The following is a 26,074-nucleotide window of genomic DNA, read 5'->3' on the forward strand; positions in this document are numbered from 1 at the left end:
CTGGATGTCAAGCTTTGAACTAATAAAAATGTATTATTATATTTGCGCTTTTTAGTGACTTTTTGTAATAAATGCACCAAATGAAATTTAAATGCAGTTTCACTTAGGTATCTTTTATTTTGTCATCATCAGAATTAAACACGTAACTAGAACAAAAAAATTCCAATAAAAATAATCAGGGCAAAGCTGAAAATTAGTGTGGTTAAAAGTCTTCATTATAATTCAGGTAATCCGTTTAATCTGCAAAATGTACACCGTGGCCTCAAATTCCATCCAAATACAAACCACACAGGGAACAAATAGAATATAAAAAAAAAAAAAAAAGAATAGAAAGTAAGTTGGCAATCACAACTGCATAGGTCTTTTTGAGCAAGTGATGCAAAGGCAACACAGGCTCAGCAGCTTCTCAATGCACAGTTCTCAGTGATGGGCTGCAGCTGGTAGATGTCGAAAGGCACAGTAGTGTTGCTTGTGGTCGGGGCTTTTTGTCTCCTTCAAAACCCCAAACAGGAAGGCAGAATCAAGAAAGCATCAGCAAGGCATTAATATTAACTTGGTGACTGCCATGGAAGAAAGGCTAATAAAGGCACATGGGAAAAGAAACACTGAACAGTCTGCTGAGAAATCTCGGTGTCTTTAGCGGAGGTTGCTCTCGTCCTCCTGTATGGTTTTCTTTATACGAAGCAGCATGGTGGTGAGCCACTGGTCCAGTCGTGAGATGCTGTCAAATTCCTTAACCTGTCAAGAGTTCAAAACATATACCTACACATTAATAGCTGATAAAAATATTAGGAGGAAAACAATCTGGAAAAACTGAAAGTCATTGATAGGACCCCTTAGCTCAGGGAATGTGGCATTTACATACCGAGTCTGTATAGGCATCAACGTTCTGTTCTTCATAGGCATCTAAAAGTTTCTGGTTGTAAACCAAAAAAAAATTCTCATTTTTTTGGAGAATTCAGACATGTTCATCTGATTTTCTACTTTCTACTCAGCATTTTAAATGACTACCTTGACCAATTTGCATTCACGCGAATCTGAAAAGACAGGAAACATTTCCTCATATTTCTGCAAGGCCAACTGTAAAGGAAAAGGGTAGACTGAACGTTAATAATAATAATATATATATATATAAATATATAAAAAAAAAAAAAATTTTTTTTTTATTTTTATAGAGCAGCATGCCCTCTCTGTGGAACTGCAAGCTAATATTTGAAACTGGAAAGTTCCCTCATTAATTTTTCAGATGTGGTTCAATGAAAAGATCACCATGCGTCACACAAGCGGTCAAACAAAAAGGAACTGTTAATAATCTCTAACGTGTATAATTTCACTTGGGCCCTTCTTGTTTTTATGATGTCCCACATAAAACTAAAAAAAAAAAAAGTTTTATAAGGTTTTAAGATACAGACAACTGGAAACATGCAAGGAGATGCCCTACCTTAGCATTCAGCATGTCAACACAAAAGTGACAAAGGGCTGCCTTAAAAAAGTAGTCTTTTGCACTGTATTTCAAGAGGGTACTGTCCATTGCATTCGTTCCAACCTGCAAAGAAACAATATACATGGCTCAGCGTAGTTCAGATACAGCTGTAACAAGCCACCTACCAGAATAAGCACATTGCACAGCAAGCACAACGTTGGCATTCGGGGATCAACATTGCATAAGCAGAAAATATATTTTCTAGCCTAAATAGTGGTGTACAACAGGCTTTCGAAGGTGACGTGGTTGACAGCGGCACAGCTGCGGCATGGTGCCTGTGGTTGTCGCGTGTTGCCTCAACAGTTTGTGACTCATTTTCCGCAATCGTGCCTGCTTCAGAGCGTTGTCAACATATATATTACATTTACTGGTGGCGCGATACTGCCATTTACGTTTCAAAAATGCAATGATTTAGCAGAACAAAGTTGGCAGCTAAACTTTGGGGTGATGCGGCACAAGTGCACAGCTGAATTGCGTGTAATGTATGCACTTGAACACTTAATCCACAACCGGGTCATGGGTACCAGAGACAATACAATTTCATGAAACCCATCCACACACCATTCACAAACACACCGACTTGGTCACACCTATGGCCGTTCTATAGTTGCCAATCAAGCAACATTTCATACAAAGATGTAAAAGTGAAAACAACATACCTGTTAATGCAATTTCTGTCTCAAATTATTACCCATTTTTGGGTAATAATTTGAACATAAAATGGAACAAAGTTGAAATGCTGACCTGTTCATATATCTCAATGGCTTTCTGGTACTGCTCCAACTGAGCAGCATAGGTGGCGACTTTGAGAAGACACTTGTTGGCTGAGCTAGAAAAATGTGGGGTTAACGTGATTTTAGTTAGATAACTGACTGTTAAGAGAATAAATAAAAGGTTTGACCTATTAAAGTCTTTCAAACCTGTTTGACTCTTCTCCTTTGTAGTAGTCCGCTGCCTGTTCGTAGTGGGCAACAGCCTGAAATAAACATGCTCGTTTCAGGCATATTTTTCAACAGCAAAAAAAGAACATTCCTTCTTTAGGCTGAAACTAAAGGTTATGCTAGTAATATGAGGTAATATAATCCTTATTTTATAACAATGTCTGACCTTATCAATGTCCACCAGCTCTGTTTCATATATTTCTGCAATAGTGATGTGATGTTTGGCGGCAATGGTAAAACGGCCCTAATTTAAAAAGAAAATTGGATTTTTAAGAAATAAAAACATTTTACAGAGGGCTGGAACAAGGAATCAAAAAAAAATAAAAAATAAAACTCACCATGTCTGTATAGATCTCTATAGCCCTGTTTAGACAGTTTATGGCCTCTGTGGAAACAAAGGTTAAGAATGTGAAAAGCACTTTCAAATAGACGGAGGCACAGTGAAAATAAACACCTCTCATTTGGGTGTCCACAAATTCAATCGTGAATTACACAAGCTCTTAAAACAACCTAACTGTCCTATAATTACCTGGTAAAAGTCATTAAAAAAAATCCAATAAATACATACAATACATAAACCCAGTGAGGAACTGGAACACTGTTAAAGTTGAGCACTGCATAAAAAAAGCTTAGACTGACCTCCACAGGAAGATTTTAAAATATAACACAACTTATATGCAGAAGTACCCTGTACCTTCATTTAAACTGCTGAGTCCAATCAACCCATGCTGGTGTTAATGCATATATTAGCTGCCACTGATTGAGCTTTAACCAATCTAAAATCACCAATCTGCATTAAATACAAAAGATATTACTCGCAGAGATTAAGGCCCTGGAGTGCTATAAATATTGTAGGATTTGCATGTGGATCCAAAATGTGGACACACAGAAGATGAACTTTACACAAAGTTTAAAATGGAAGGAGCACATAGAGATGATTGCAAGGTCCAGTCCCCTCCCTTCACTTTTTCCTCTCGCAATACACCTTGATCATGAGCTGTCAGCAGACATTACAAACACAATCTCTGTTAGACATCTCAGGGTCATAATGCTAGATAGATGGCCGGTACTTTATTTCAAGCATTCTGAATAAGTGAATATTACATTAGCAAGCACACCCCTATAAATTATGTACAAATGCAACTAAAATCTATCTAAATGAATCTAGGTGTCTAAAATGAACACCAAGTTTGCATAATAATCTCTTACCAATAAATCTGCTGTCAGTGAACATTAGAGAATGTTTTACGGGAGGGTGAAGCACAAATACAACTACAGGTTGACTGGTTTTGGTGCTGGACATTACCTTGTGGGTCTGATTTTTTAAATGCATTCCCAGCATCAATGAAATTGGTGGCAGCATCGTGCTTACTCTGCATCTGCAAATGCAGACGGGCAGCCTGGGAAAAGGCATTGCCTGCAGCTGAAAATGCAAAGCGCCCCATAATTAAAGACAGCACACAGAGTGAAGAAAATTTTGAAATTGGCACTGACATATTTGCAGATTTTAACAACTTTATCTCATACCACTCCAGTTCTTTGCCATCTTGAACATGTTGGCTGCTCTGGCATACATGTCGCAGGCTTCTTCCAGCTTCGATGAGCCTCTGTGTGAAAAAAGGCAAACTAATTTTGACAAAACGCACCAGTCATGGTGCGAGAGTCACCGAACATAACATTTTATACAAGATTAAAGGAGCAATCGGTGAGCCCTTTAACCAAACATGGTTACATAACCGTGGTGCTGATGGCTGGACAGAGACCAATGTAAAAAAAGAAGAAGAAGAAACATCATCTTTCATGCCAATAATGCTGTCAGGGAGCAAGACAATAATATGTTCTCGGGCATATTACTTTTGCAAAGTAAATATCGTGCCTGTGGACATCTATAGGCCAACCGACGCGATGTTTGCTTAAGGGACGTCGAGGTACGCCATGCACTACGACGTGTTATTAACATCCATGGATGAACCAGGCCGCGGCTCATACGGACATAATTAACTCCTTTGTCGAGTTGTGTCCAGGTAATGAAGGCGGGTTCGGCCAAACACGGCACGGTGACCGTCTGGAGGACTTGGCACGTCGAACGCAAATTAAACACGACGACTCCCGAGTTTGTACATAACCCACTAACTCGCAGTATTGCATTCCGAGCACTTCTGCCGGCCCTCGGTCGGTAAATGTCAAGCTAACAAGCTAAAAGGTTATCTTACAGTATATCATATTAGGAAATAACTTCAGATTATCCTCCGGGGAACACGGCGCTGTTGGACAATATCTAATGTTCGGTTTTGGTGCGAGTTAAAAAAAAAAAAAAAGTTTAAAAACATATCACACACAACTTCTTTTAGCACCGTTAGCTTAGCATTAGCCGGACGATCATATTTACCCAAACAAGGAGCCGAAGAACGACTGTGATGATTTGACTTTCTTTTCCGCCTCGGCCATGAGCGCGGCGGCCTCCCTTTCTTTGCCCGACGTGTCCATGGTTTCTTTTGGTCTGACTTCGCTACTTTGATTTGGTTAAAGTTCCCAGAGCCGAGAGGGCTGGTTTATGTTAGCACGGACGCTCGGTTTCGCCACATCACTGAGGCTCCTTCTCCGCCGTCACGTGAGTCTGGCACCCAGGACCCAGCACAACAAAACTCGCCACGCAGCACATATAAACGAATAGAACTCAGTCCATCGGTGTAAACAGGCCCTGTCGCGCTGTGTTTTATATGACACACAGAAACTGCTTGTGTTCAGCAACTGCCTCTACGGAGAGACAATAAACCCGTTTAATTTATCAAAGGAACGCAGGGCGCCGCGTTCCGGTCGTTTTCAGAACGGCCGCGATGTGAGAAAAGCGTGGTGGTGGGTGGGGGGGTGCAGAACAGTGACGTTTTAAAAAATCGGCATCGCGCCTGGCGTCCTCTGGCGACAGAACTGCGTCGGTGCGGCGTCAGAGTGCCATGTCATGTCGGAGAATGTCGTCCGAAAACGACCCCAGTCGGACTCGGCGTCCGGGAGCCGCTCTCGGCGCGTGCACGGAAACTTCCGGCCTCGGCCGTCCCCGCAAACCGCAACAAATCACTTGGCAAAAACACCATCCTGGAATTAATTGTAATAAGTCTGAAATAAATAAGAGAAGCAGATAAAAGAAAATGCATTTTAGGTTTCGCTTTAATTTCGTCCAATCGCGCAGCATAAACAACAGCACGGGACACGCCCACGCCGCTTTCCCGGCGCTTGTGGGTGGCTTGGAAAGGATCGGGGAGGTGAAACGAACTGCGTCTCGGAGCGTCTCCTGTCAAATCTCCAGGTTTTGCGCGGGTTTCGGCAAACGAGATGTCCGGATGCAGGCACGACGTGTCATATAAACGCGTTGCAAAAACTTTTTACTTATACAGATACATTGGACAGGTAATCAACACATTAAAAAGTCTAATCTGTTAAACACTGACTATATATATATTTATATATATATACACACACATATACACACACACACATATATACACACACACAAAAAAAATATATATATATATATATATAGTCATCCATCTGTATTTTTATCTACATACTTTTTTCTTCTAATCCTTTGTGTTGTTTTACAATGAATGTCTTGCCATTTTTAAATCACAGTTTGGCTCACATTCCAGTTTCAAGAACAAAGCTAATGAGCTACTTGCAATGATAGCTTTTGTACAATGCTTGCACGTGACACTGAATCTGAGAAACGAATTTGGATAAGGACGTCTGATAAATGCTGTAAATGTAAACGGACGGGGGGCGGCGGCGCTTATTGAACAGGCGAACGCCGCGGGCGCCTCCTTCCTGCTCCGGAGCTCGGCGGCGGGGTCCTGAACGGGAGCCCGTGCAGGGCCGCGCCAGAGACCCCGCGCAGCCTGCGCCTCTGTCGTCTCGGGTGAGTTTGTTACAATGTAGCGAATTTCTCTATAAATCCGAATAACTGCGCGCGGGTCGCGACGCGCGTCCCGGGAGCGCGCGCTCGACGTCGGGCCGCGCGGCCGTGCAGAGGGGGCGGCCTTTTTATTATTACTATTACGCGTGTGTGTGTGATGATTTATTTTTTTTACTGCGAATTCCCAAGCATACCCGCTGCTCCAAGAGTATTCCAACATAAACTCGTATTTGGGCAGAGATGCGTGGCCGACCCGCACGGGGAGCCCGGCGACGAGTCCCCGCCAGACCCGTGTCCTACGCGATCCGTTCCCAGCGGCGCTTTTACGGGATCTGTGTGGTGTTTTGCAATTGTCAGATTTACGCGGTTGCTGCGTCTAAACCTGTTAACGCAGGACAGCTAGTCGCCTAGCCGGCCGTTAGCTAACTAGCCCTCTGCAAAAATCGCTGCAAATCGGGGCTGGGTGTCGGAGAGGATGGGGGGGTTAAAGACATCTTAACGCAAAATGCACGGTACGAGACTGTTTCACGTTCGTCTCCCGCGAAGCGCCCAGTGCGAGGGTGCAACATATTACATGTTATTAGCGGAGGCTGCCCAGTGTTCCAGATCTCCATTCATGTCCCGTGTCCCACTCTTGCGTGCAGCTTTCCCGAAGAAGTACTTAAAAAATCAACCAAGCGGCCCACGATGCGCCGTGTTGTCTCTTTTTAAAAATTATTTTATTACTATTCTTATTATTATCATCATCATTATGTGCGCTGGCTATTATGCTTGTCCCCGCCTACTCGCCGATTAACTGGAAAGCTTTGATTACCTCCCAATATCGGTCCGATTTTGAACTCGACCCTTCTCCGTCTTTAAACTTTTCGACCATGTTAGTCCGGCGTCTGCGTCCCTTACGAGGGGGGTGGCTTGTGTTTGTGTGTGAAAAGCGCGCTTTTTCTTCTACTTCGGGGACGCCGAGCGGACCGTAATCCACAATGCGACGTTTTTAAAGGGTTTTCACCAAATTTTTATTAAAGATGACGACGAACTGACTGTCGCCATAGCGAAATAAGACCATTTTTTCCCCTCGGCGTTGTTGATTGGAATTTTGAGGTGATTTTTAAGGAATTCATTCAGTGACCTGTACTCGCATGAAGCCGACTCCCTAAAACATAATGTGCTAATGTTTTTTTTTTTTGTTTTTTTTTTTTTGTGTGTCTTTCAGTCATTGGATTATTCAATCAAGATTTCGGTCATATGTGCAGTACATGTTCTGCACTTTAGCTTGCACGGTGACAGTAGGAGGGGTGTTCGAACACGTTGTTCCGCACATACCGGTCACTGCAATAGACAGTAGTACAATGTTGTGTTGGGTGGAGGGCTGGGTTAGTTCTCCACCTGAGTAAAGTGCGTTGGGTTTTGTGGTTTGATCCCTCATTCCTCTCGTGGCCCTTTTCCAGTTGACATGGATGATGAAGATGGCAGGTGCTTGCTAGACGTAATTTGGTAAGAGTTCTTGCACAAAACATCGGCACATCACTGGTTTCAGTGTTTGGGTTGCCCATTGCCTGGCTGTTAACGTGGTAATACCCGTCTGTCTTACAGTGACCCTGAAGCACTCAATGACTTTCTTCATGGATCAGAAACACAAGTGAGTACCATATTGGAGCTACACCGCACACTACCTGGTGTTACTAGCTTGTACCGTATCTCGTGAGACACACACACACACAACCAGCCCCTACCAACCCCTACCTCCTTTCCAGGTGATTTTTGTTCTTCTTATGGGTGTCTTCTTTAAATTAGGATTGTACCTTTTAATTCCAATCCTGAGTTTTTTTTTTTTTGTTTGTTTGTTTTCCCTCTTTTATTTTTTTTAATACAAAAATGGACATACTAATCAAATGTCTTCTGTCTTTTGATTCTCTTCTCCCTTTGTACACTCCCTTGTCTATAATTTATACTTGGTTCCTGACTTTGTGTCCTGGTGTTGGTTCTCTGGTCTTGTCTTTTTGCTTCCCCTACCAATTTTTTTTTTTTATTACACTCCCTCCTTTCCTTTGTCTGCGTGCTACTCTTACGTCACCTCACTTGTTTGGCTGTCTGCGTCCCCATCTGTGCTGTCCTATCCTGGGTATGTCTGTCTGTAGCTGGACACTGACGACCTTTTGGATGGCTCGAGTGACCCGTCCAGCTCGTTCTTCTCCAGCACTGGGGTGAGTAAGTCCCCCATCTCCCCCACCGTCCCCGCCCTCTTGTCTCCATCAGTTCATGTAGCATGCATCTTCCAGTCGCCCCATTCTCAATGGTACTCACACAGAGCTCATTGTGGACCTTTATCACCACACAGACGCGTAGAGGTCTCATCCTCACCTCAGTTCGTCTTCTATCTAAAAATCTGTCTTTATGCAAACTAAGCTGTCTGGTCTATTACAGGGTCATGTTCCTGAGGTCCAGCCTGTCGGTCAGCTCGTACCCAATGAGTCGTCAGGGCTGCCCAGAGTCAGCGTCGACTTGGATTTCCTGGAAGATGATGACATCTTGGGAGGCTCCCCGGGAGGGACTACTGGAGGAGATGGTGGAAGTAATGGAGTTGGTTCCAGTCATGAGCCATGTGACATCCTCCAGCAGAGCTTGGCTGAAGCCAACATCACTGAGCAAAGTCTTCAGGAGGCTGAGCTCGACCTCAGCTCCTTTGGCTTGTCAGGTCTGACCCAGGTGGTCCAACCTCTGCCTGACCCAAGCCTGTCAGGTGCTGGGGGCGCTGCGGTTGGTGTTGGCATTGGAGTTGGTGGGGCACAAATCTTTACACCTCCAAGTGGGTCTTCTGCTGGACCTGCTAGTGGCACACCAGATATGCTGGGTTCGGTGCTGGCTCACCCAGGTATTCAGCTTCAGTCACAGGTCATGAACAAGGCCATAAGTGTCCAGCCATTTATGCAGTCTGTAGGTTTGGGAAATGTGACACTTCAGCCCATTTCAAGTATTCAGGCCATTCAAAATGGGAGCCAGTCAGGACATTTGGGCATTGGACAGATTCAAGTTGTGGGTCAGCCCACGGTTATGACCATTAACCAACCAGGACAGCAAATCTTGGCTAAAACAATAGGTAGTTATCAGTTGCATCAGCCTGGACAGGAGGCAACAGCTGCTGGGACGCAGGCAGGGCTTGGAGGCTCGGTCCTTAGCTCTAGTGGCCAACTGTTAATCCAAGGGCCCAAGACTGCAATCGGGTCGCCGGCACTGAATGGGCCTGCTGTCTGTGTAAGCAGCACAAACACCAACAACAGTGGCAATGTAATGACTGCCCCTGGTGGACTGGTAGGATTCAGCAGTGCAGGAATTGGGACTCAGGCCCAAGCTCAGGCTCAAGGGCAAATCATGCAGAATGTGATCATCCAGCGTACTCCAACACCCATCCAGCCCAAACCTCCGCAAGGCACCATCCAGCCCAAGCTTTTTAAACAACCACAGCAGCAGCTTCCGGTTCCACACACCTTGCAGAACGATGCTAGCAAAGCTTTAGGGGTCCCTGTTTCCACAGCTCAAAATGTAACCTTCCTTACTGGCAAGCCCGGCTCAAATATGGTCCTGAGCACACAAGCCACATCTCAGGGGGCTCAGTTTCCCCAAGCCCTCTTCAAGCAGCAGGCCCCTCCCACATCAGGTAAACCCCTGAGCGTTCATCTTCTCAACCAGTCTGGCAGCATTGTCATCCCTTCTCAGACAGTCATCCAAGGACAGAACCAACAATTTCTTGTACCCCAGTTGCCAACCGGAAGCCAGATCCTCACCCAGCACCCAGGGGGCCAGATCATCGCCAACCAGATTCTGACCAACCAAAACATTAACCTTGGTCAGGTGTTGGCATCTCAGGGTCACTCTGGAGCTGCCCACATCCTTTCTGGACCCATACAACTCCAGCCAGGACAAATAGGCCATCCCACCCTTTTCCAAATGCCCGTCTCTCTCGCCCAGACCCAACCTGTCACAGGTCATGCCCAGACAGTCATTCAGGGGATGCCCATACAGAACTCATTGACTATGTTAAGCCAGGTTGAGGGTGTGAGCCCTGCCGTCAGCTTGCAGCCCACCCTGCAGCAGCAACAGGCGGGTGGTGTGCCCAGCAACACCACTGGAGGGGCTGCAGCCATGGCACAGAGCCAGCCAGGGGAGAGCGTGACTGTTCTGGGCACAGCGACCGATCAAGCAACGCTTCCTACACAACCACAGGCCCAGACTCAGCCCTCCATCCTGTCTGTCCAGACTGCCCCACAGCCCACTGTGCCCACATCTGTCACCGCCTCCTCATCTCCGTCCTCTACAGTGGCCACATCCGCCTCCATGGCTACGGTAGGGCTGGTTGCTCCTCAAGCGCAGCACAGCCCAGGAAAAGTGCTTTTTACCACCCAAGGCCCAAGCATGATCCTGAGCCAGGAGTCTCTGCAGATGTTCCTGCAACAGGTAAATTGATTTTACACTCGTTTCAAGCCGTGGTTCGGTCAGTTTGTTAACTAAAGATACTACCTAAGCAAGTACGCTTGAATGGAAGCGAAAGGACGTCTTTTGGTTTGCCGTTTTGTCAATGCACTGCTCCATTTGATGAATGTGCCCGTGTTAGGATCCACAGCACCAGGCAAGCAAAGATCCACCACCCCCCTCAGTGGGCGTACCTGCGTCTGTTACCGTCAGCGGCGGCATCTCTGGTCCGGTCCCCTCGGCCCATGATAGCCTATTGACTGAGGCTCGGCCGAGTCAGAGCCCCAGCCCCACCTTAGGCCCCGCCCACATGACCCCAGTGGTTAATAAGGTAGAAGAGCTTATGCTCCACGCTAAGCCCCGTCCACTTGTTGCTGCTATTGCGGCGTATGAGAACACTGCCTTTCCCAGCAGAACTATGATTCTCCACTCCTGTTTTCTCCTTTTGCTATGCTTTCCTAACACACTAGTGCATTCTTTCAGCCCTCCTCCCCCTCCATCTCCATAACCATGGTTAATATTTTGTTGTCTCGGCATTGTCTGAGTAGATCACTTCTGGAATGTGTCTTATGCAGAGATGAAGTATTGAAACTATTTTAAGAGCTTGTATTTGCCCTTTAGTTGTTTATAAATCCACTGTTGTCACTACCGTCGCTCATTGTTTTCTAGGAAGCCGCTACCTCTCCTTTCCCCAAACATTTACTGCTGCATGTGTTTTTCATGCTCTGGCTCTAGCATCTGCAGACTGTCACTTCAGTTTCTGTAACAGCATTGCAACTAGGCGACTCTTAGACTTACTTGTATTGGTTGTATGGTTCTGTTATTGTTTATACTAGCGTTCATGCAGTCAACCTGTAGTTATACAGAGATAGACTAATGCATCGGCATGGTTGTCTGATTCTTATTAGTTGAAGTTGTTTGTAAAAAAAAAAAAAAAAAAAAAAAATACCATTGATCTTAACATCTTCCTCAATGCAATGAGGCTATTGCCATTTCTAACCAGTCTGTCTGTTATTTCCTGGCATGAGCTCATCAACGTGGAACTGATTCCGTCTCTTTCAGTTTTCACTTTCACAAATACAATTGCACTATGTCATATTATTTTTTCCCCATCTCCAACCACTGCTCTGCTGGTTTTGGCCTCAACTGCCCCCCCAATCCCTGACCTGTCAATCAAATGTGTGAAAATATCAAATATAGATCACTCCCACTGAATGGATCTTGGCCTTCCCCTTGCCTCCAGTACCCCCCTATTTCCTACTGTTTTAAATGATATAATTATCTATTTTTTTAAAACCATATTCCAATTTTAGATCTATTTAAAACAAATTTTTAGGTCAGATCCCGGTTTCACTGATGGTGTTGTTACATCTCAGATGTATTATTGATCATTGTGTAGCCTATGCTATGCAGTAATGATGTCTCGAACCCCCTTTTTCTGCTTGCTGCCCTGTTGCTTTGCCTTGTTTTCGGTATTTTCAGTATTTTTATTGTATCTTGAATCTGTATGTTTTTTTTATAATTGATTGATATAACTGATACTCCTGGCTTAAATGTGTCATAGATTCTTTAATGCATTGCATTTCTCCCAGAAAGTGCTTGCTTGTGCTTTTTATTGTATTTTTTTAAGATATATTTTAACTAAATTAGTCTGAAGCGATATAATTACAAAATGAGCATTCTAGTCTCTTGTGGATAATGTATACCATGTAACTGTATTGTAAGGTATAGTTAGATGTGAGATCTTGAAACAATTTGCACCTTTCATGGCCATAAATGGAACTATGACAGTTTTTTTAAAATAGCAATTTCATGTTTTTTAGGTCCCATCTGCAGGAACCCAGCAGCCCTTGAAAATCCAGAGTGCATCTCCCTCCCAAGCCTTGGCCACTCACACAGTGCCCCCAACCCTCTCAGACAGCCCACAGGCCTCTCAACCTTCTCCACTCACTCTGGGTCAACATATCCAGTCTCCACTTCCCCACCAGCAGCCTCAGCCTCCCTCCCAGACTCAGACCCAGACTCCCTCACGCTCCGGTACCCCATCTTCCCTGCCTCCTCTGTTTATCATTCACAACCCCATTGCAAGCTCTCCCCTGCCACCTCAACCTGCCCCGCAGCCACAGCCATTGCAGCCTCAGATCCAAGTGCAAATTCAGCCCCAGACCACCCCATCCCAGCCCGCCCCACTGCAGCAGGATGTGCCTCCTGCTTCCTCCTCTCCCAAGCCAGCGCACGCCCTTCCAGCACAGCCTTCCCACTTTGTCCAGGCGGCAGCTGCTGCTGGACCCAATACCACAGTGGTCAAACAGCAGGCCCAGCTGCCAGGCCTGACCGCTGAACAGCAGCACCACCTACAGCTGGTCAGCTCTCAGCTGCAGGTGTTGTCAGCAGTCGCCCAGCCCACTGCCCAGCAGAAGCAGCTTCTTGAAAAATTGCAGCAGGTAAACTGATTATAGGAAATTCAAACCCCACCCCAGCACCAGAATCTGGGAATAATCTTTTGATTTGCCTCCGTTTCATGTCAACTTCCTTCTTTTAGGTGCAGCAAAACATCATTTTGCAAGCAAAGCAGCAAACACAGACTTCTCAGCCTCCAGTGACTGGTCAGTTCAGCAAATCACAAGAATTAGCACCCTCTCAGGTTGTGACCTCATCAGCCGGGGCCTGCACCTCAGTCCCAGTACCATCTTTACTTCCACCAAAGACAGTTCTGGTCCAAGGTGGGTAGCATTAATGTTCCTAAAAACATAAATTTCTTATGCCAACATTATGTGGTCAGAGGTGGCCTAGCAGGTAAGGAAGTGGACTCGTAATCAAAAGGTTACAGGTTGAAATCCCATATTGTCAAGGTTGAGCGAAGTATCATCCCCACACAGCTCCCTGCCCACTGCTCACCAGGGGCGATGGACTAAATGCAGAACACACATTTCGCTGTGTGTTGTGCTTGCTGTGGATCACAATGGCAAGAGTCACTTCATTTTTACATGCGAGTTATGTCATTCATTTGTAGGACCTGGAGACATGCAAGTGTTTTCTGCAGCGCCTGTTCCAGCAGTAGCCACGGTTAATCAGGGAATCGCTCAACAGAACCTTACCCAGTCAGGACAGGTGAGTTTATTTCAAATGAATCCAAACTGAATTGAGGTATGTGTTATTTGCACAGAAACATACATCATATTTCCTTATACCTTTCTCAACTTGTTAGTCAAAGCCAGGAGTTATAAGTTCTGTGCCAGGACTTGCTATAGGAAAAGGATTACAGATTCAGGTGCTGAACCCAGGATTGAATCAGATGCCTGCCCCTCAGCCCCCTGTCCCGGTACAGCCACAAGTAAGAATAAAAATGTCTTCTCTCTCTTCACTGCCTTTCATTCTGATCTTTACATAATTTGTTAAAAATTATCAGCCTATTGCATATGTGTGTGAACATATGTTATACCAGTAACTGGTCGCAGACAATTTTATCCAAATAAAGTAAATGCTTTTCTATGGGGAATAATATGCAGTGCTTTTTAATACAAAGCAGTTTTTTGTGCTTCAGAAGATCTAATTTCAGTCCATTGAATGGTTATGTTTTGTTCCTCTGTCTATAGATTTCATCTATGAAAAGGTCTTTTATTATGGAGCCCAGCAAGGAAGCAAGGTGTGTACAGTACTGTGCAGTTTTTCCACATACTTTAAACATGTATAAATTGACACGCAGGACTGTATTTTTTTTATTTCTCTGTTTCTCCATGTCCGTATTTTAGAATGCTAGAACAAATAAGGAAGCAGCAGGGCTCAGTTCTCCATCCAGACTACAGCTCCCCATTCCGGTCCTTTGAAGACAGCCTCCACAGGCTTCTGCCCTATCATCTGTATCAGGGCACTGCTTCTTCACCTCAAGACTATCAAAGAGGTAAATGTTTCATGTTCCAGTGCTGCTTGTTGTTAATCGTTCCGAACTCTCCAGATCGACTGTTGCAGAAGCAGTTTTAACATTGCACCAATCTTCTGTTAAACAGTGGATGACGAATTCGAAAGTGTTTCCAGCCAACTCTTGAGAAGAACTCAGGCCATGCTAGATAAATATCGACACTTGTTGTTTGAAGAATCCAGGGTAAAACCTCATTTTCCTGTCACTGGGTCTAGTCTCTTTCTGTGCTAATGCTTAAGCTAATATTGAATGTTTTTTTTTTTTCAAATTTTAAGCAGCGGTTGGGCCCTTCTGCAGAGATGGTTATGATTGACCGGATGTTCATTCAAGAAGAAAAGATTGCTTTAAGCCAAGACAGAGTCATGGCCAAGGAGAGACCAGGTATAGAATGTTTGTTTAATTATTTTATTTTTTATGGTTTACATTTACATAATTTATCAGATGCCCTTATCCAGAGCGACTTACAATCAGTGACAGTCCCCCCCGGAGCAACTTAGGGTTAAGTGTCCTGGTCAGGGACGCAATGGTAGTAAGTGGAATTTGAACCTGGGTCTTCTGGTTACACTAGGCTACTACCACCCTGCACCCTGTTTTGAAACAACAGAACCTGTAGTAATTATTACAAATTACTATTAATAATTAATATTGTATAATTAATACTGTAAATTGACCACATGAAGCCCTGTACATTCATCTATGTAAGATTTTGATGACACTTGAAATTGGGGTGTGTGAAGAAGTTGCTTTCGTTTTGACTCCTCAGCCGCTGCTCTCTTTCTTTCCCATTTCAGAAGAGTTTGTGGCCAGCTCTTGTCTGATAGACAAAGGTGCACAGAGACATATGGCTTCTGAAGCAAGTTTGGCAAGACCTGCTCCGCTGGCAGTGGGAGCACCACCAGTGCCGCCTGTGCAGGCGCCACCGACTCCTGCCCCAGCTCCTGCTGCACCTCCTGCTCCAGCTCCGCTCCCAGCCCCAGTTGCAGCTCCAGCCCCTGTCCCTGTCCCAGCCCCTGTCCCAGCCCCAGTCACAGCTGCTGTGTCCTACCCCCCAACAAAGCTGGTAATAAAACAAGGAGGAGGTGGCGCATCAGTATCATGGTCAACGAGCTGCACTCCTGCTCCTTCTACAGGATCTCGGCCACCAAAGGACGCTTCGGCTCAAAGTTCTTCCTTCACCCGCACTCCGTCCGCCTCCACCCGCCCTGCCCGCAACGATGACGATGACGATGCTCTTCCCCAGAGGACCAGCAAGCCCCCTATCAAGACGTATGAAGCACGCCAGCGGATTGGTTTAAAGCTGAAGATTAAACAAGAGGCTGGACTGAGCAAGGTGGTCCACAACACCGCACTCGACCCAGTCCACTCACAGCCACAGACACCCACCCCTGAGGTGCCACAGCCGAAGATCAGGTCGGCGCCCCCCGCGGCAGCCTCTGTCATTCGGACTCCTCCCCTTCCTCCGGCTGCCTGCCACACGGCCACCGCCTCCAGCGTTAGTACAGTAACCACACAGGCGAGCTCGAACCCGCGCACTGCTGCTCCTTCCAGCTCGACCCCCTCGCCGTTCCGTTCCTCCCATACCTGGTCGTCGTCTACTTCCTCCGCGTCCGCCGCTGCTTCTTCCACCTCCCAAATGAACGGCACGTTAGAACACCACGACAGCGGTGGGGTTAAGCACAACCCCGCCTCCACACCTGCCCCGCCCCTGACCACCTGTCGCCTACCACTGCGTAAGACGTATCGTGAGAATGTCAGCCCGCGCATCAGGCCGGGAGTACCGGGGGGCGGCGGGGAGATCATCCCAAATCTCACATCTACCTCCTCTTCCAGCCCGCGGCGCTCCTCACCGAAGCCTGAGCAAACCGTGATAGCCAGCGTGAAGCTGGAGAGGCAGGGCGGCCACCTGGAGCGCGGGCCTCGCGATGGAAGAGTTGGCCAGGGTCTTTCCCCCACGGGTCTGGCTGAGGTGGAGGACGTGCTGTACCACGGAATCAAAAACGCTTACCATCACCACCGTCTCTCGGACAAGGAGGAAGAGGAGGGCGAACCGAGGAGCAGGGATCGCGACGATCGAGCGGGGAGGTCCAAGTTTTTAGGGGTTAAAAACCGAGACCGGCCCGACAGGACATTTCGGATGGACCAGCACGCGCCGGGACCTCCCTCTCCAGAAGGGTCTTCCTTTTCCAGAGACTCCTCACTTCCTGCCAAACGCTGTAAGTCCGACTCGCCAGATGTGGACAACGCTAGCTTCTCCAGCGGCAGCCCGCCGCCCGATGACTCTCTGAACGAGCACTTGCAGTGTGCCATAGACAGCATACTGAACCTACAGCAGGGTCCGCCCGGGCGCAGCAGTGGCAAGGTTGGCACAGGACGGACCCAGGGCCCACTTCTGTCACAGCAGCACCAAACCCAGTGTCCAGGCACCTCCTCCTCTTACCGACCTTCAGTCGCCTCTTCCTCTTCTTCCTCCACATCTTCGTCGTCCATGACCCAACGGCCACAGGTAGGGGGCCGGGGCCAAAATGGAAGCCTGGTGTCTCAGACTCACAGTAGATAACAGGGCCCTGCCCCCCCCCCCCTTGGGTGGGGAAGCCTGGAAAAAATTGATGGGTTTCTTTTTTTGTTTTGTTTTTTTTATATAGGGAAAGATAAGTGAAGTGGGTTATCACTTTGCTCATTTTCAGCTGTGTTTGCTTTCTTTGTCTGTGGACGATGTCTGGAAAAAAGAAAAGGTTTTGAAAGTGAAATGCATTCTCTGGTTTACATATGGCCCTGTAAGTGGACTTCAGGAAGAAATGAAGTGCACTTTTGATGTAATCATTAAATTGTCCCATGTTTTTTTTTTTTTTTTTTTTTTTTTTTGGAAATCTTAAAGCCTTTGTCTGAAAGCAGCTCACAGTTTACAGCACAACTTTGCAAAGTACAGCCCATTACAGTACCTTTTCATTATTTCCCTCATCAAAACAGTGACCTTAAATATCCATATTTACTCACTTAATCTGCACTCTCATTAAGAAATGAAGTTTTTTTTTGTTTCTCTTTTGGTTTGACTTGTCTGTGCATTTTCTTTCTGATATTACAGATACTGTCAGCTCAAGATTCTTTGGTTTGAACCAAATATTAGGTCATTTTACAAATCAAGAAAATTGCTTTGTTCAGGGGTCGTGTAACAGCCATGATCTGCTGGTCTGTAATGAGTTTTGCCCCAAACTGCAAGTCATTTAATTCCACCACGTTTTCCCACATACCTGTGAACTGATGGGTATTTGCACAATATGCCACAGAAATACTTCCTTGGCCTTAAAACTTTCAGTTTTGGATTGCATAAAGTTTTTTTAAGTTAGAATTCCCTGCATGATCTAAAATGGCATTGGTCAGTCACTTGTCCTGAAAAGCATTCCAAATTCAGTCTGGCCCTCCAATCATAATAGACCCAGTCATCAAATGCCCCCCCACCCCACCCCCTGTACCTTCAGTCTTTAAATGGACACACAAACTTTTTAAATGGCTTCCAGACATTTAGATACTTTAACTTCACATAAATGAGCTTACACACACTGTGTCTAGATGGATTCTTTGGCTTAATAAGTGGCATTCTGAGGCCAAACACAGAATGTCATAAATTTACTCACCGTTTTCTTTCCACATTTTGGATCGTGGCTCCTTTAATACTGAAGCCCCTTGGACAATTTAAAGGAGAACATGGCAAAAGCAATGATCTTGGAAAAAGAACAATAATGTAAAAATGACAATGTATGATTTTGAAGTATAGTACTACAGATTAATTTTGTATTGTATTTATTGTGTATAATGACAATTTTTAAAAAAAAAAAGAACTGTACATTTAGTAAAACTGTAAATTAAACCTGGCTTCTTTTATGAAACACTTTTCTGTCCTATTTTATTTATGTTGCACATATAATAATATATATTTTTTTAAGTCACCATCAATATGATGTTTACCTGAAAGTATTATTATTTGACTTGTATAAAATAAAAGATTTTTGGTGCAATGTTTTTAGCTACCAGAAGGTGGTGCCACTGGGTTGGTAGATTGAGATGCCTGGGAGGCCCAAATCTCATGGGAGGAGCTGATGGAATAGCAGCTGCAAACAGAAACATCAGACATAAAGGAGCTGGTTTTTAATGGCGCTCAACAAGAGTCATGTGAATGGCTGCAGGACTTTTTTCTGTATTTTCTGTATTTTCCTTTTGTACTGACGTCCAAAAAGGAAAATACAGAAAACTGCTAAGAAGCGATGCACAAAAATGTGTGTACATGTTCTTTCATGTTCATTGTTCCCGTTCTCAGTATGGACAAGAGTTTTAATCTCTTGATGCTTTGAATCACAGATATAAAGTGTCTCACCCAGTTAAATTACTTCACGGCCCACCCCCTCTCCCATCCATCCTTCTGCGTCCCACCCACTTGCCTCACCCACCTCTCAACGTAGGAGCTTTCAAGGCTTGCCTGAGAGTGTTTTGTCAGGAAGCACCTCAGGAGGAGGTGCAGAAAGAGACAGGGAGAGGAGAGGGAGGGAAAAGAAAGGGAGCCTGGGCATTTCAGCGCATATCCAACTGCTGTGAGCCAGCCAGCGCAGAAGAGAGTTCTGGCAGACCCGGAGCCCAGCCGAAACAGATTAAAATCTGGAGACGGGGCATCCTACAACCAGTCCTCTGATTGCAGCAGAACAAGAGTTTTATCTGTGAAGTTGTGTCTTTATCAGCAAGGATTCTTTGCAGTCCAAGAAGAACTTTAAACATACTTAAAAAAAAAAAGAAGGCACAAAATATATTGGAATATCCAGATTTTTTTTTATTAATATCTTTCTTTAGTAGTCTTGATTCTTGGAAGAAATCAGAAAGGTAAGATTACCATTTGCCAATCTTATCCCATCATCTCTTCTTAATTCAGCATTCCACACTTTCACATCCTCCAAATGGAGAAATGCTATATAACTGTGTCAAGTCTGTCTGAAAACCAGTTCATGGAATGTTTCTCTCTCGCACTCCCTCATTACTTATGATTCTGCATGTCGTCGCTTTTAGTTTGTCTCTTTGGTTCTTCAGCGTGAGATAATGAGTTTATCTGGCAGCACTCCACTTTAACCATGCTGACTGTTATATAACGAAGATCAAGATCTTCACTTTCCAAGGCACATTATGGCCCAGCTCTGCCAGCGATACGAAAAATAAAAACCCACAGGGTTTCTGTGCCCTGTGTTGCAATTTAAATGTTTGAGGCCATTTTCCATCAGCTAGAATCTCATTAATCACGTTCCAAAATGCTACTTTGGAGCCAGAGTGAATTTTTCTTCTTGTGTAAGGCCTTGTTTGGTGTTACTGCATCTCATTGCTGAGACGCCACCATTTTGCCGAGTGTTTCCTTACAAGATTTGGGCTCTTGTGCCGACTCCCTAATCACACACAGTGTTAGTTACAGAGAGTTCGACACTCCTCCAGTTCAAACGAGGATTGCTTTTTCAAGAAGATTTCAAGCCTGGCTCCTCGAGGGCGAATCAGTGCTCTATGGGGTGTGGCTGGTGATTCTCTGGTTTTCAAGTAGGGATTCCCTGACCAGAAGAAGAACAATTACTCACTTCACTGACTTTCAGGCCTGTGTCTTCCCCAGCATGGGTGAGATAATTCGGTGCATGACGTCCTCCCCCGGTCTCCATTTTGCACTTCGTTCCGAACCGTCCTCTAATTTAACGTTCCACTGCAAACAGCCGAGTGGAAAAGCCATCTCACCCTTTTCAATGTGAAGAAATGATGTACATGCATGCGTATGTGGGCTCAAAGCCACCAGTGTGCCTTTTTCCAAAATGAGCTCTTTCCAAGCATGCAGGCAAAAGTCACTGCACTCCATAGTCTTTAAAAAAGGACTAATAGGATGTCTTTTATTTTAAAGGGCTATTTACTTACTAAAAGGCTCATTTTAAATGATTGTGTACATTTCTATGCTTCATTCCCCCACAGACATTGCAGAATCTCAGAAAGGTGCCCCACCATACAGGTTCCAAATATCTGAATACCAGAAGAAAATCTCAGTTAAAACCTCATATTAGCACAGAGAGAGAGAACAAAGAAAACCTGTACTCTGACAGAGATTATCTTACAATAATCAAACACATCAATTAAACAGCAGGCCAAGTCATACACACAACAATGTCTCGCTGGGGGAAGAAGAATGACAAAAAGACACCCGAGGTGATTCGAACTGTGACAGAGGGGCTCAAGTCTTTGTATCGGAAGAAACTCCTGCCGCTGGAGCAGTACTACAACTTCCACGACTTCCATTCGGCCAGTCTGGAAGATGCCGACTTTGACAACAAACCCATGGTTTTGGTGGTGGGACAGTACTCTACAGGGAAAACCACCTTCATCAGGTAATCCTCACACAGGGCTAGTTAGGCCCAATTAAGAGTACGTTTTCACTCAACAATAGGTCAGTATGATAACCAACCAGATGAATTAAGCTAATGACGTTCCTGTGTCAATGTGATCCAGATACCTGTTGGAACAGGATGTCCCTGGGAGTCGCATAGGTCCAGAACCCACTACAGACTCCTTCACCGCCATTATGCATGGAGACGTGGAGTCTGTCATTCCTGGAAATGCTCTCATCGTGGACCCAAACAAACCCTTTCGCAAACTTAACCCGTTTGGGAACACATTCCTGAACAGGTAAAAACACAAACACACGTGCTAATTCGCCAGGAACTGGACTCGTAATGAAATCAGTGAGCAGAAGAAAAAAAAAAGAGGGGGGGGGGGTGTCAGTTTTTGCTCTATGGAATTTCAAGCGTCCGTGCCAAATTTCAGACTGGGGAGGAACTTTCCTTAGTTGTGGAAAAATGGAGAAAGGCAGCGATATCACAAGAAAAGCGAATATGTTTAAAGGGGAACGGCAACATATGGAAGTTCAAAGTGGGGTCAGGCGGCAGCAAAGTCTCAAAGACAAACAGAGCATGCAAGTATCTTGGCGAGATTGGTGGAAATTCTCACTCCCTGGGCCTTCTTGACAGGCGGTTTGGATTCTTGCTACAAACCCGAACTTTAACTGATTGGTGGGAAAAGGATATTTTTCCACTATTCCACCAACCAGGAACGACTTTGAAATCTGTTGTTGTCCTGAAAGCACCACTCCATTCTGCAGGTGTACTGTAGATGGCGCAGTCCAAACCAGAGATCTTCCCAAGGTCTTTTCCTTACAGTCTCTGGGTGTGTTTGTGAGTGTTTTTTTCGTCCAACTTCCTGTGTGGGGAAACGGTGTGCTCGTTAAACTCGATTGCAGCAGGAAGTGCCCGTGTTGTTCTAAGCGGGCGATCATTAGCGGCCCGTATTGTTTAATTCTGGCAGAGGTGCTCATTTTCCTTCAGGAAGCCCACTGCATTTTGAGCACCGCTTCCACACAATGAGCTGAACAGGGAGGGGTGTAGTTAGAAATCTGCACTTTCAATCCCTCTGGAAGCTGTGATAAGGCTGGAAAGTCTCTTTCCATATATGTAGATGTTTGGTTCAGAGGGGTCTTTGTTGAAACATTCGATCCGGTCATATCTTGGCCTATCACAAGCGCCTGTGTACCCTGCTGTGCAAACAAGCATTCCTACAAATCCCTTGTACTTGTATAAACTTACTTTACTATGTTGAGACAGTGCCTTCAAACTCAAGAGGTTCAGAAAGTCCATTCCTACATTTTTACACATGCTGCCATCCGTGTTGCAGGTTTCAATGCGCTCAAATGCCCAACCAGGTGCTGGAGAGCATCAGCATCATCGACACCCCAGGCATCCTGTCTGGAGCCAAGCAGCGAGTCAGCCGAGGTGAGGCCAGTGCGAAAGGTAAGGAGAGGGGAAGGGTCAGCAGGGCAGCCTAACCTCAGAATAACAGCACCTACTCCAGTCATCCTTCACCCTGCTAACCCCCTCTCTCCCACGCTACTAAACACATGGGTAAAGCGCAGAGGGACCGTACTGCGACGAAGACGTAAATTTGAATTGAAGTCAGATGCCGTGAGCTGGAATTCCTCTGTACGTCTGGCGCGGCGAACCAGACGGGGTGGATTTCTGAGCACGGCGGCATTAAATCTCCCGAGAGCACAACCATTTCTCAACCATTCTGTTGTCCGCCATGACTGTGCATGAATAACCATAACAACACTGACATGGTAAGGTTATGTCGCATCGGTCTACTGGTTAAGCGGAGGGAAAAGGTTTGGGACCCTGTCACTGTGGGTCTGGCTTCCTTCCCGTTTATCTGGTAACAGCTGTAAACCATATGACAGAATCGTGAGGGTGTGATGAAAAATTGGCGTCGAGGAGGAGGAATTTGCAGTCGCAAATTTCATGGAAATTAGTGTAAATCAAGATTTTATGGGGATCAGCGATGTTTGTTAGATGCCTGGGTCTCGTTGCAAGTCTCTCACGTGTTGTCATCTTCCCTGCAGGCTACGATTTCCCAGCCGTGCTGCGCTGGTTTGCCGAACGCGTAGACCGCATCATCCTCCTCTTCGATGCCCACAAGCTGGAGATCTCGGACGAGTTCTCCGAGGCCATTGGCGCTCTGAAGGGTAATGAAGACAAGTTGCGTGTGGTGCTGAACAAAGCTGACATGGTCGGCACTCAGCAGCTGATGAGGGTCTACGGTGCGCTCATGTGGTCTCTGGGCAAGGTGTTTGGTACTCCCGAGGTTCTGCGGGTCTACATTGGATCCTTTTGGTCTGAGCCACTCATGGTGACCGACAATCGAAGGCTTTTTGAGCTGGAAGAAGAAGACCTGTTTGCTGATATCCAGAACCTTCCGAGGAATGCAGCCTTGCGCAAGTTGAACGACCTGGTCAAGAGGGCTCGCCTTGTCAGGGTGTGTGTTTTTTTTTTTTTTTAACTCCCACCAACACAGTTATCTCAAGCAGACAAATTAGATTAGCTCGAAATTCTGTAGTGCCTAAGACGTTGTGTGCATGGTAATACTCGATCATGTAATGTAATGGAAGATATTTTCTTTCGGCTCTATACAGGTGCACGCCCACATTATGAGCTATCTGAAGCAGGAGATGCCATCCGTCTTTAGGAAGGACAACAAGAAGAAACATCTGATAAATGAGCTGCCGGTCATCTTCGCTAAAATCCAGCTACAGCATCACATCTCACCCGGAGATTTCCCCGATTGTGTCAAGATGCAGGTGAGAGTAAAAGGCAGGAAGGCCAAGAACTGGAAAAAGTCTGTTTCTTGGTTCCATCAGTAATGAAGCAATAAAGCTGAAACATTGGTTATTTGTTCTCTTGATTCTGAAGGAGCAACTAATGGTCCATGATTTCACAAAATTCAAGCCACTCAAGCCTAACTTGATGGCTGCGCTGGACGAGCTCCTGTCCACTGACATCGCCAAGCTGATGCCACTCCTCCGCCAAGAGGAACTGGAAGCTGGCGTTCAACCTGGCGTCCAGGGTGGGGCTTTCCTTGGAACTCGTGCTGGGCCTTTCGTAGAGGGTGATCCCTTCGCCCTGAAGGAAGAGAACGGAGAAGGTGCTGAAGAAGAGGAGGACTGGATCGTGACCAAAGACAAGCCCAAATATGATGAGATCTTCTACAACCTGGCGCCGAATGAGGGCAAGCTCAGTGGCACCAAAGCCAAGGACTGGATGGTGAGCACGCGGCTGCCCAATTCCGTGCTAGGCCGCATCTGGAAGCTCTCGGATGTGGACCGCGATGGCATGCTGGATGATGAGGAGTTCGCCCTCGCCAGTCACCTGATCGAGGTCAAACTGGAGGGACACGGCCTTCCTCCTGAGCTGCCTGCCCACTTGGTGCCACCATCCAAGCGCAGGCAGAAGGGCTCTGATGCATAGACAATTCCTGGCACTGCTTACACCGCCGTTTCTCCTCCACCACAACCGCTGCTATTCCCTTCTAGTATGGCTCCTGTCTGCTTGTCAGTCACCTGCTTCAGTATTGTCACTGGTGCACTGACCTCAGGACTAGTGCATTCACACCTCGCGCCCTTTGTCTTTTTGTTTTAGTACGCTTCACACTGTGAACGTCACTCAATGAGCCTTTGTACGCTCAGTGGTTTGCAGAAATAACCTTTTCCACCTTACTAAACAATGTTTATTGTCTTCTTACTCTGAGGTAGAACTCGGGAGTCAGTTGGGCCTCTTGTACATAAGACTGATTTTACAACGTGACTTGATCTGCCCAGCGTCTTGAGAACTCCCGCCTATAAAGCCTACCTGGCCTGGAACAAATATCGTATTGTGTTGTGGTAAATTCTATGAGAACATTTTAATTATGCAAACATGCTCTTTTTGTATGTACTAAAAGTATTGCTGCAAACTACACAAAGTGTCCTTCTGTGCTGTCGTAACCCTAACAAGCCTCACAATGCTGATCACTCTGCTGCCCTAGTTCATTTCCCAGTGCAAAGTGAAATAACATGAGTTCTTTTTGCGATGTCCTGTTTGTGGTTTTGTAATGACATCTTCTTTTCTTTCTTTTTTTGTTCTATTAAATAAATCCGGAGTTACTCTCCGTACTCTGAATGAATGTCAAAGCAAAGCGAAAGCCAAAAAATGATGAAAAATGCAAAGAAAAAAAAATAACTTTACCAACTACTGTACACAGCTTCACAAAAACGCTTCTGTGTTATTGTCAAATAAACTCTACTGACTTGTTTTTTTTTTCTCTGTGTGTTTTATGCTACAGAATCTGCTTATGCTCTAAGTGGCTCTTCTTTTTTGCCCTTTGGGGCGGGGTGCTTAACTTTTCTTTCTGTGCACACGAAGCACGTTGAACACAGAAAGGTCTATTCCTCACCATGCGCCATACAGTTGGTCTCCCGGTGACAGACCAGATAAACAGTGAGTCACAGTCCTCCGTGCCAAACCTCATACCACCATTTTCCATTTTCCAGCGCGCTCGCTCCGCACCCCTCGAACACTCGCCAGTTCTCGCTGCAGGAGGCAGCCAGCGCGCTGTCTACGTCGAATGTTCGGGGCCCTGTGGCTGAATGGGTGCGTGTGTGTGTCCCCATCGCTCAAGACTTTCCGGACTCCTCCTCGTCCCTTCTTCTGCTCCTCCGAGGAAAGGAACGCGAATGGGAAGCAGGCACATGGGCCCGTTCCTCCGCACGGCTTTGCAGCGTGACTCACAGGCCAAGAATGTGGTGGGCCGGGCCGGAGGGTTATTAATATCTCTTTTCCAAGGGTCTGCTAAGTTTCCCTGAGCTCGGCCGTGGGCCCTAAACGCTGCGTCTTTATGAAAGACATTAACCACATCCCCGTATTTGGACTCCTCACCGGGAACGTCTTTAATCCCCACCAGCCCCCAGGGGCGTGCAGAAGTGAGTGCAAGGCAGAGGC

At 45.9% G+C, this 26,074-nt stretch overlaps 3 protein-coding genes across 8 annotated transcripts; 2 read left to right on the forward strand and 1 right to left on the reverse strand.

Moving 5' to 3' along the window:
* Positions 1-92: 92 nt before the first annotated feature.
* napab (N-ethylmaleimide-sensitive factor attachment protein, alpha b) lies at positions 93-5,267 on the reverse strand. Its single transcript, XM_028961759.1, has 11 exons — positions 4,814-5,267; positions 3,952-4,031; positions 3,731-3,847; positions 2,763-2,809; positions 2,591-2,668; positions 2,404-2,459; positions 2,228-2,312; positions 1,442-1,546; positions 1,012-1,080; positions 866-916; positions 93-738 (listed from the first exon to the last, which is right to left on the reverse strand). The coding sequence occupies exons 1-11, from the start codon at positions 4,909-4,911 to the stop codon at positions 637-639; spliced, it is 888 nt and encodes a 295-aa protein (XP_028817592.1). The 5' UTR covers positions 4,912-5,267; the 3' UTR covers positions 93-636.
* Positions 5,268-6,279: 1,012 nt separating this feature from the next.
* bicra (BRD4 interacting chromatin remodeling complex associated protein) lies at positions 6,280-18,598 on the forward strand. 4 transcript variants are annotated; one of them, XM_028962536.1, is made up of 15 exons: positions 6,280-6,334; positions 7,777-7,822; positions 7,922-7,967; positions 8,467-8,532; positions 8,753-10,780; positions 10,938-11,126; positions 12,619-13,239; positions 13,338-13,518; positions 13,809-13,906; positions 14,004-14,129; positions 14,392-14,441; positions 14,548-14,696; positions 14,803-14,897; positions 14,990-15,095; positions 15,506-18,598. In XM_028962536.1, exons 2-15 carry the CDS (start codon positions 7,782-7,784, stop codon positions 17,269-17,271), a joined length of 5,562 nt encoding a protein of 1,853 aa, XP_028818369.1. In that variant the 5' UTR covers positions 6,280-6,334; positions 7,777-7,781; the 3' UTR covers positions 17,272-18,598. The 4 variants fall into 4 exon arrangements, with proteins under 4 accessions (XP_028818369.1, XP_028818370.1, XP_028818372.1 ...); XM_028962537.1 differs by having other exon boundaries at positions 14,993-15,095; XM_028962539.1 differs by lacking the exon at positions 10,938-11,126.
* Positions 18,599-19,185: 587 nt separating this feature from the next.
* Positions 19,186-25,388, forward strand: ehd2b (EH-domain containing 2b). 3 transcript variants are annotated; one of them, XM_028962900.1, is made up of 7 exons: positions 19,186-19,580; positions 20,694-21,103; positions 21,225-21,401; positions 22,443-22,558; positions 23,164-23,576; positions 23,734-23,898; positions 24,011-25,388. In XM_028962900.1, the coding sequence occupies exons 2-7, from the start codon at positions 20,883-20,885 to the stop codon at positions 24,563-24,565; spliced, it is 1,647 nt and encodes a 548-aa protein (XP_028818733.1). In that variant the 5' UTR covers positions 19,186-19,580; positions 20,694-20,882; the 3' UTR covers positions 24,566-25,388. The 3 variants fall into 3 exon arrangements, with proteins under 3 accessions (XP_028818733.1, XP_028818735.1, XP_028818734.1); XM_028962902.1 differs by having other exon boundaries at positions 22,443-22,540; XM_028962901.1 differs by having other exon boundaries at positions 20,860-21,103.
* The last annotated feature ends 686 nt before the right edge of the window (positions 25,389-26,074 follow it).

The sequence above is a fragment of the Denticeps clupeoides genome, chromosome 19 (genome assembly GCF_900700375.1).
Source record: "Denticeps clupeoides chromosome 19, fDenClu1.1, whole genome shotgun sequence".
NCBI lineage: Eukaryota > Metazoa > Chordata > Actinopteri > Clupeiformes > Denticipitidae > Denticeps > Denticeps clupeoides.

Bases quoted from the DNA above. Each gene is read 5' to 3' on its own strand.
- napab (XM_028961759.1), bottom strand. From the start codon at position 4,911: ATGGACACGTCGGGCAAAGAAAGGGAGGCCGCCGCGCTCATGGCCGAG. The intron at 3,848-3,951 runs GTATGAGATAAA...TTGCATTTTCAG, and splicing joins GATGGCAAAGAACTGGAGTG to CTGCAGGCAATGCCTTTTCC. The intron at 2,313-2,403 runs GTTTGAAAGACT...ACATTTTTCTAG, and splicing joins AAAGGAGAAGAGTCAAACAG to CTCAGCCAACAAGTGTCTTC.
- bicra (XM_028962536.1), top strand. From the start codon at position 7,782: ATGGATGATGAAGATGGCAGGTGCTTGCTAGACGTAATTTG. The intron at 7,823-7,921 runs GTAAGAGTTCTT...TCTGTCTTACAG, and splicing joins TGCTTGCTAGACGTAATTTG to TGACCCTGAAGCACTCAATG. The intron at 13,519-13,808 runs GTGGGTAGCATT...ATTCATTTGTAG, and splicing joins AAAGACAGTTCTGGTCCAAG to GACCTGGAGACATGCAAGTG.
- ehd2b (XM_028962900.1), top strand. From the start codon at position 20,883: ATGTCTCGCTGGGGGAAGAAGAATGACAAAAAGACACCCGAGGTGATT. The intron at 23,577-23,733 runs GTGTGTGTTTTT...GGCTCTATACAG, and splicing joins AGAGGGCTCGCCTTGTCAGG to GTGCACGCCCACATTATGAG. The intron at 23,899-24,010 runs GTGAGAGTAAAA...TTGATTCTGAAG, and splicing joins CCGATTGTGTCAAGATGCAG to GAGCAACTAATGGTCCATGA.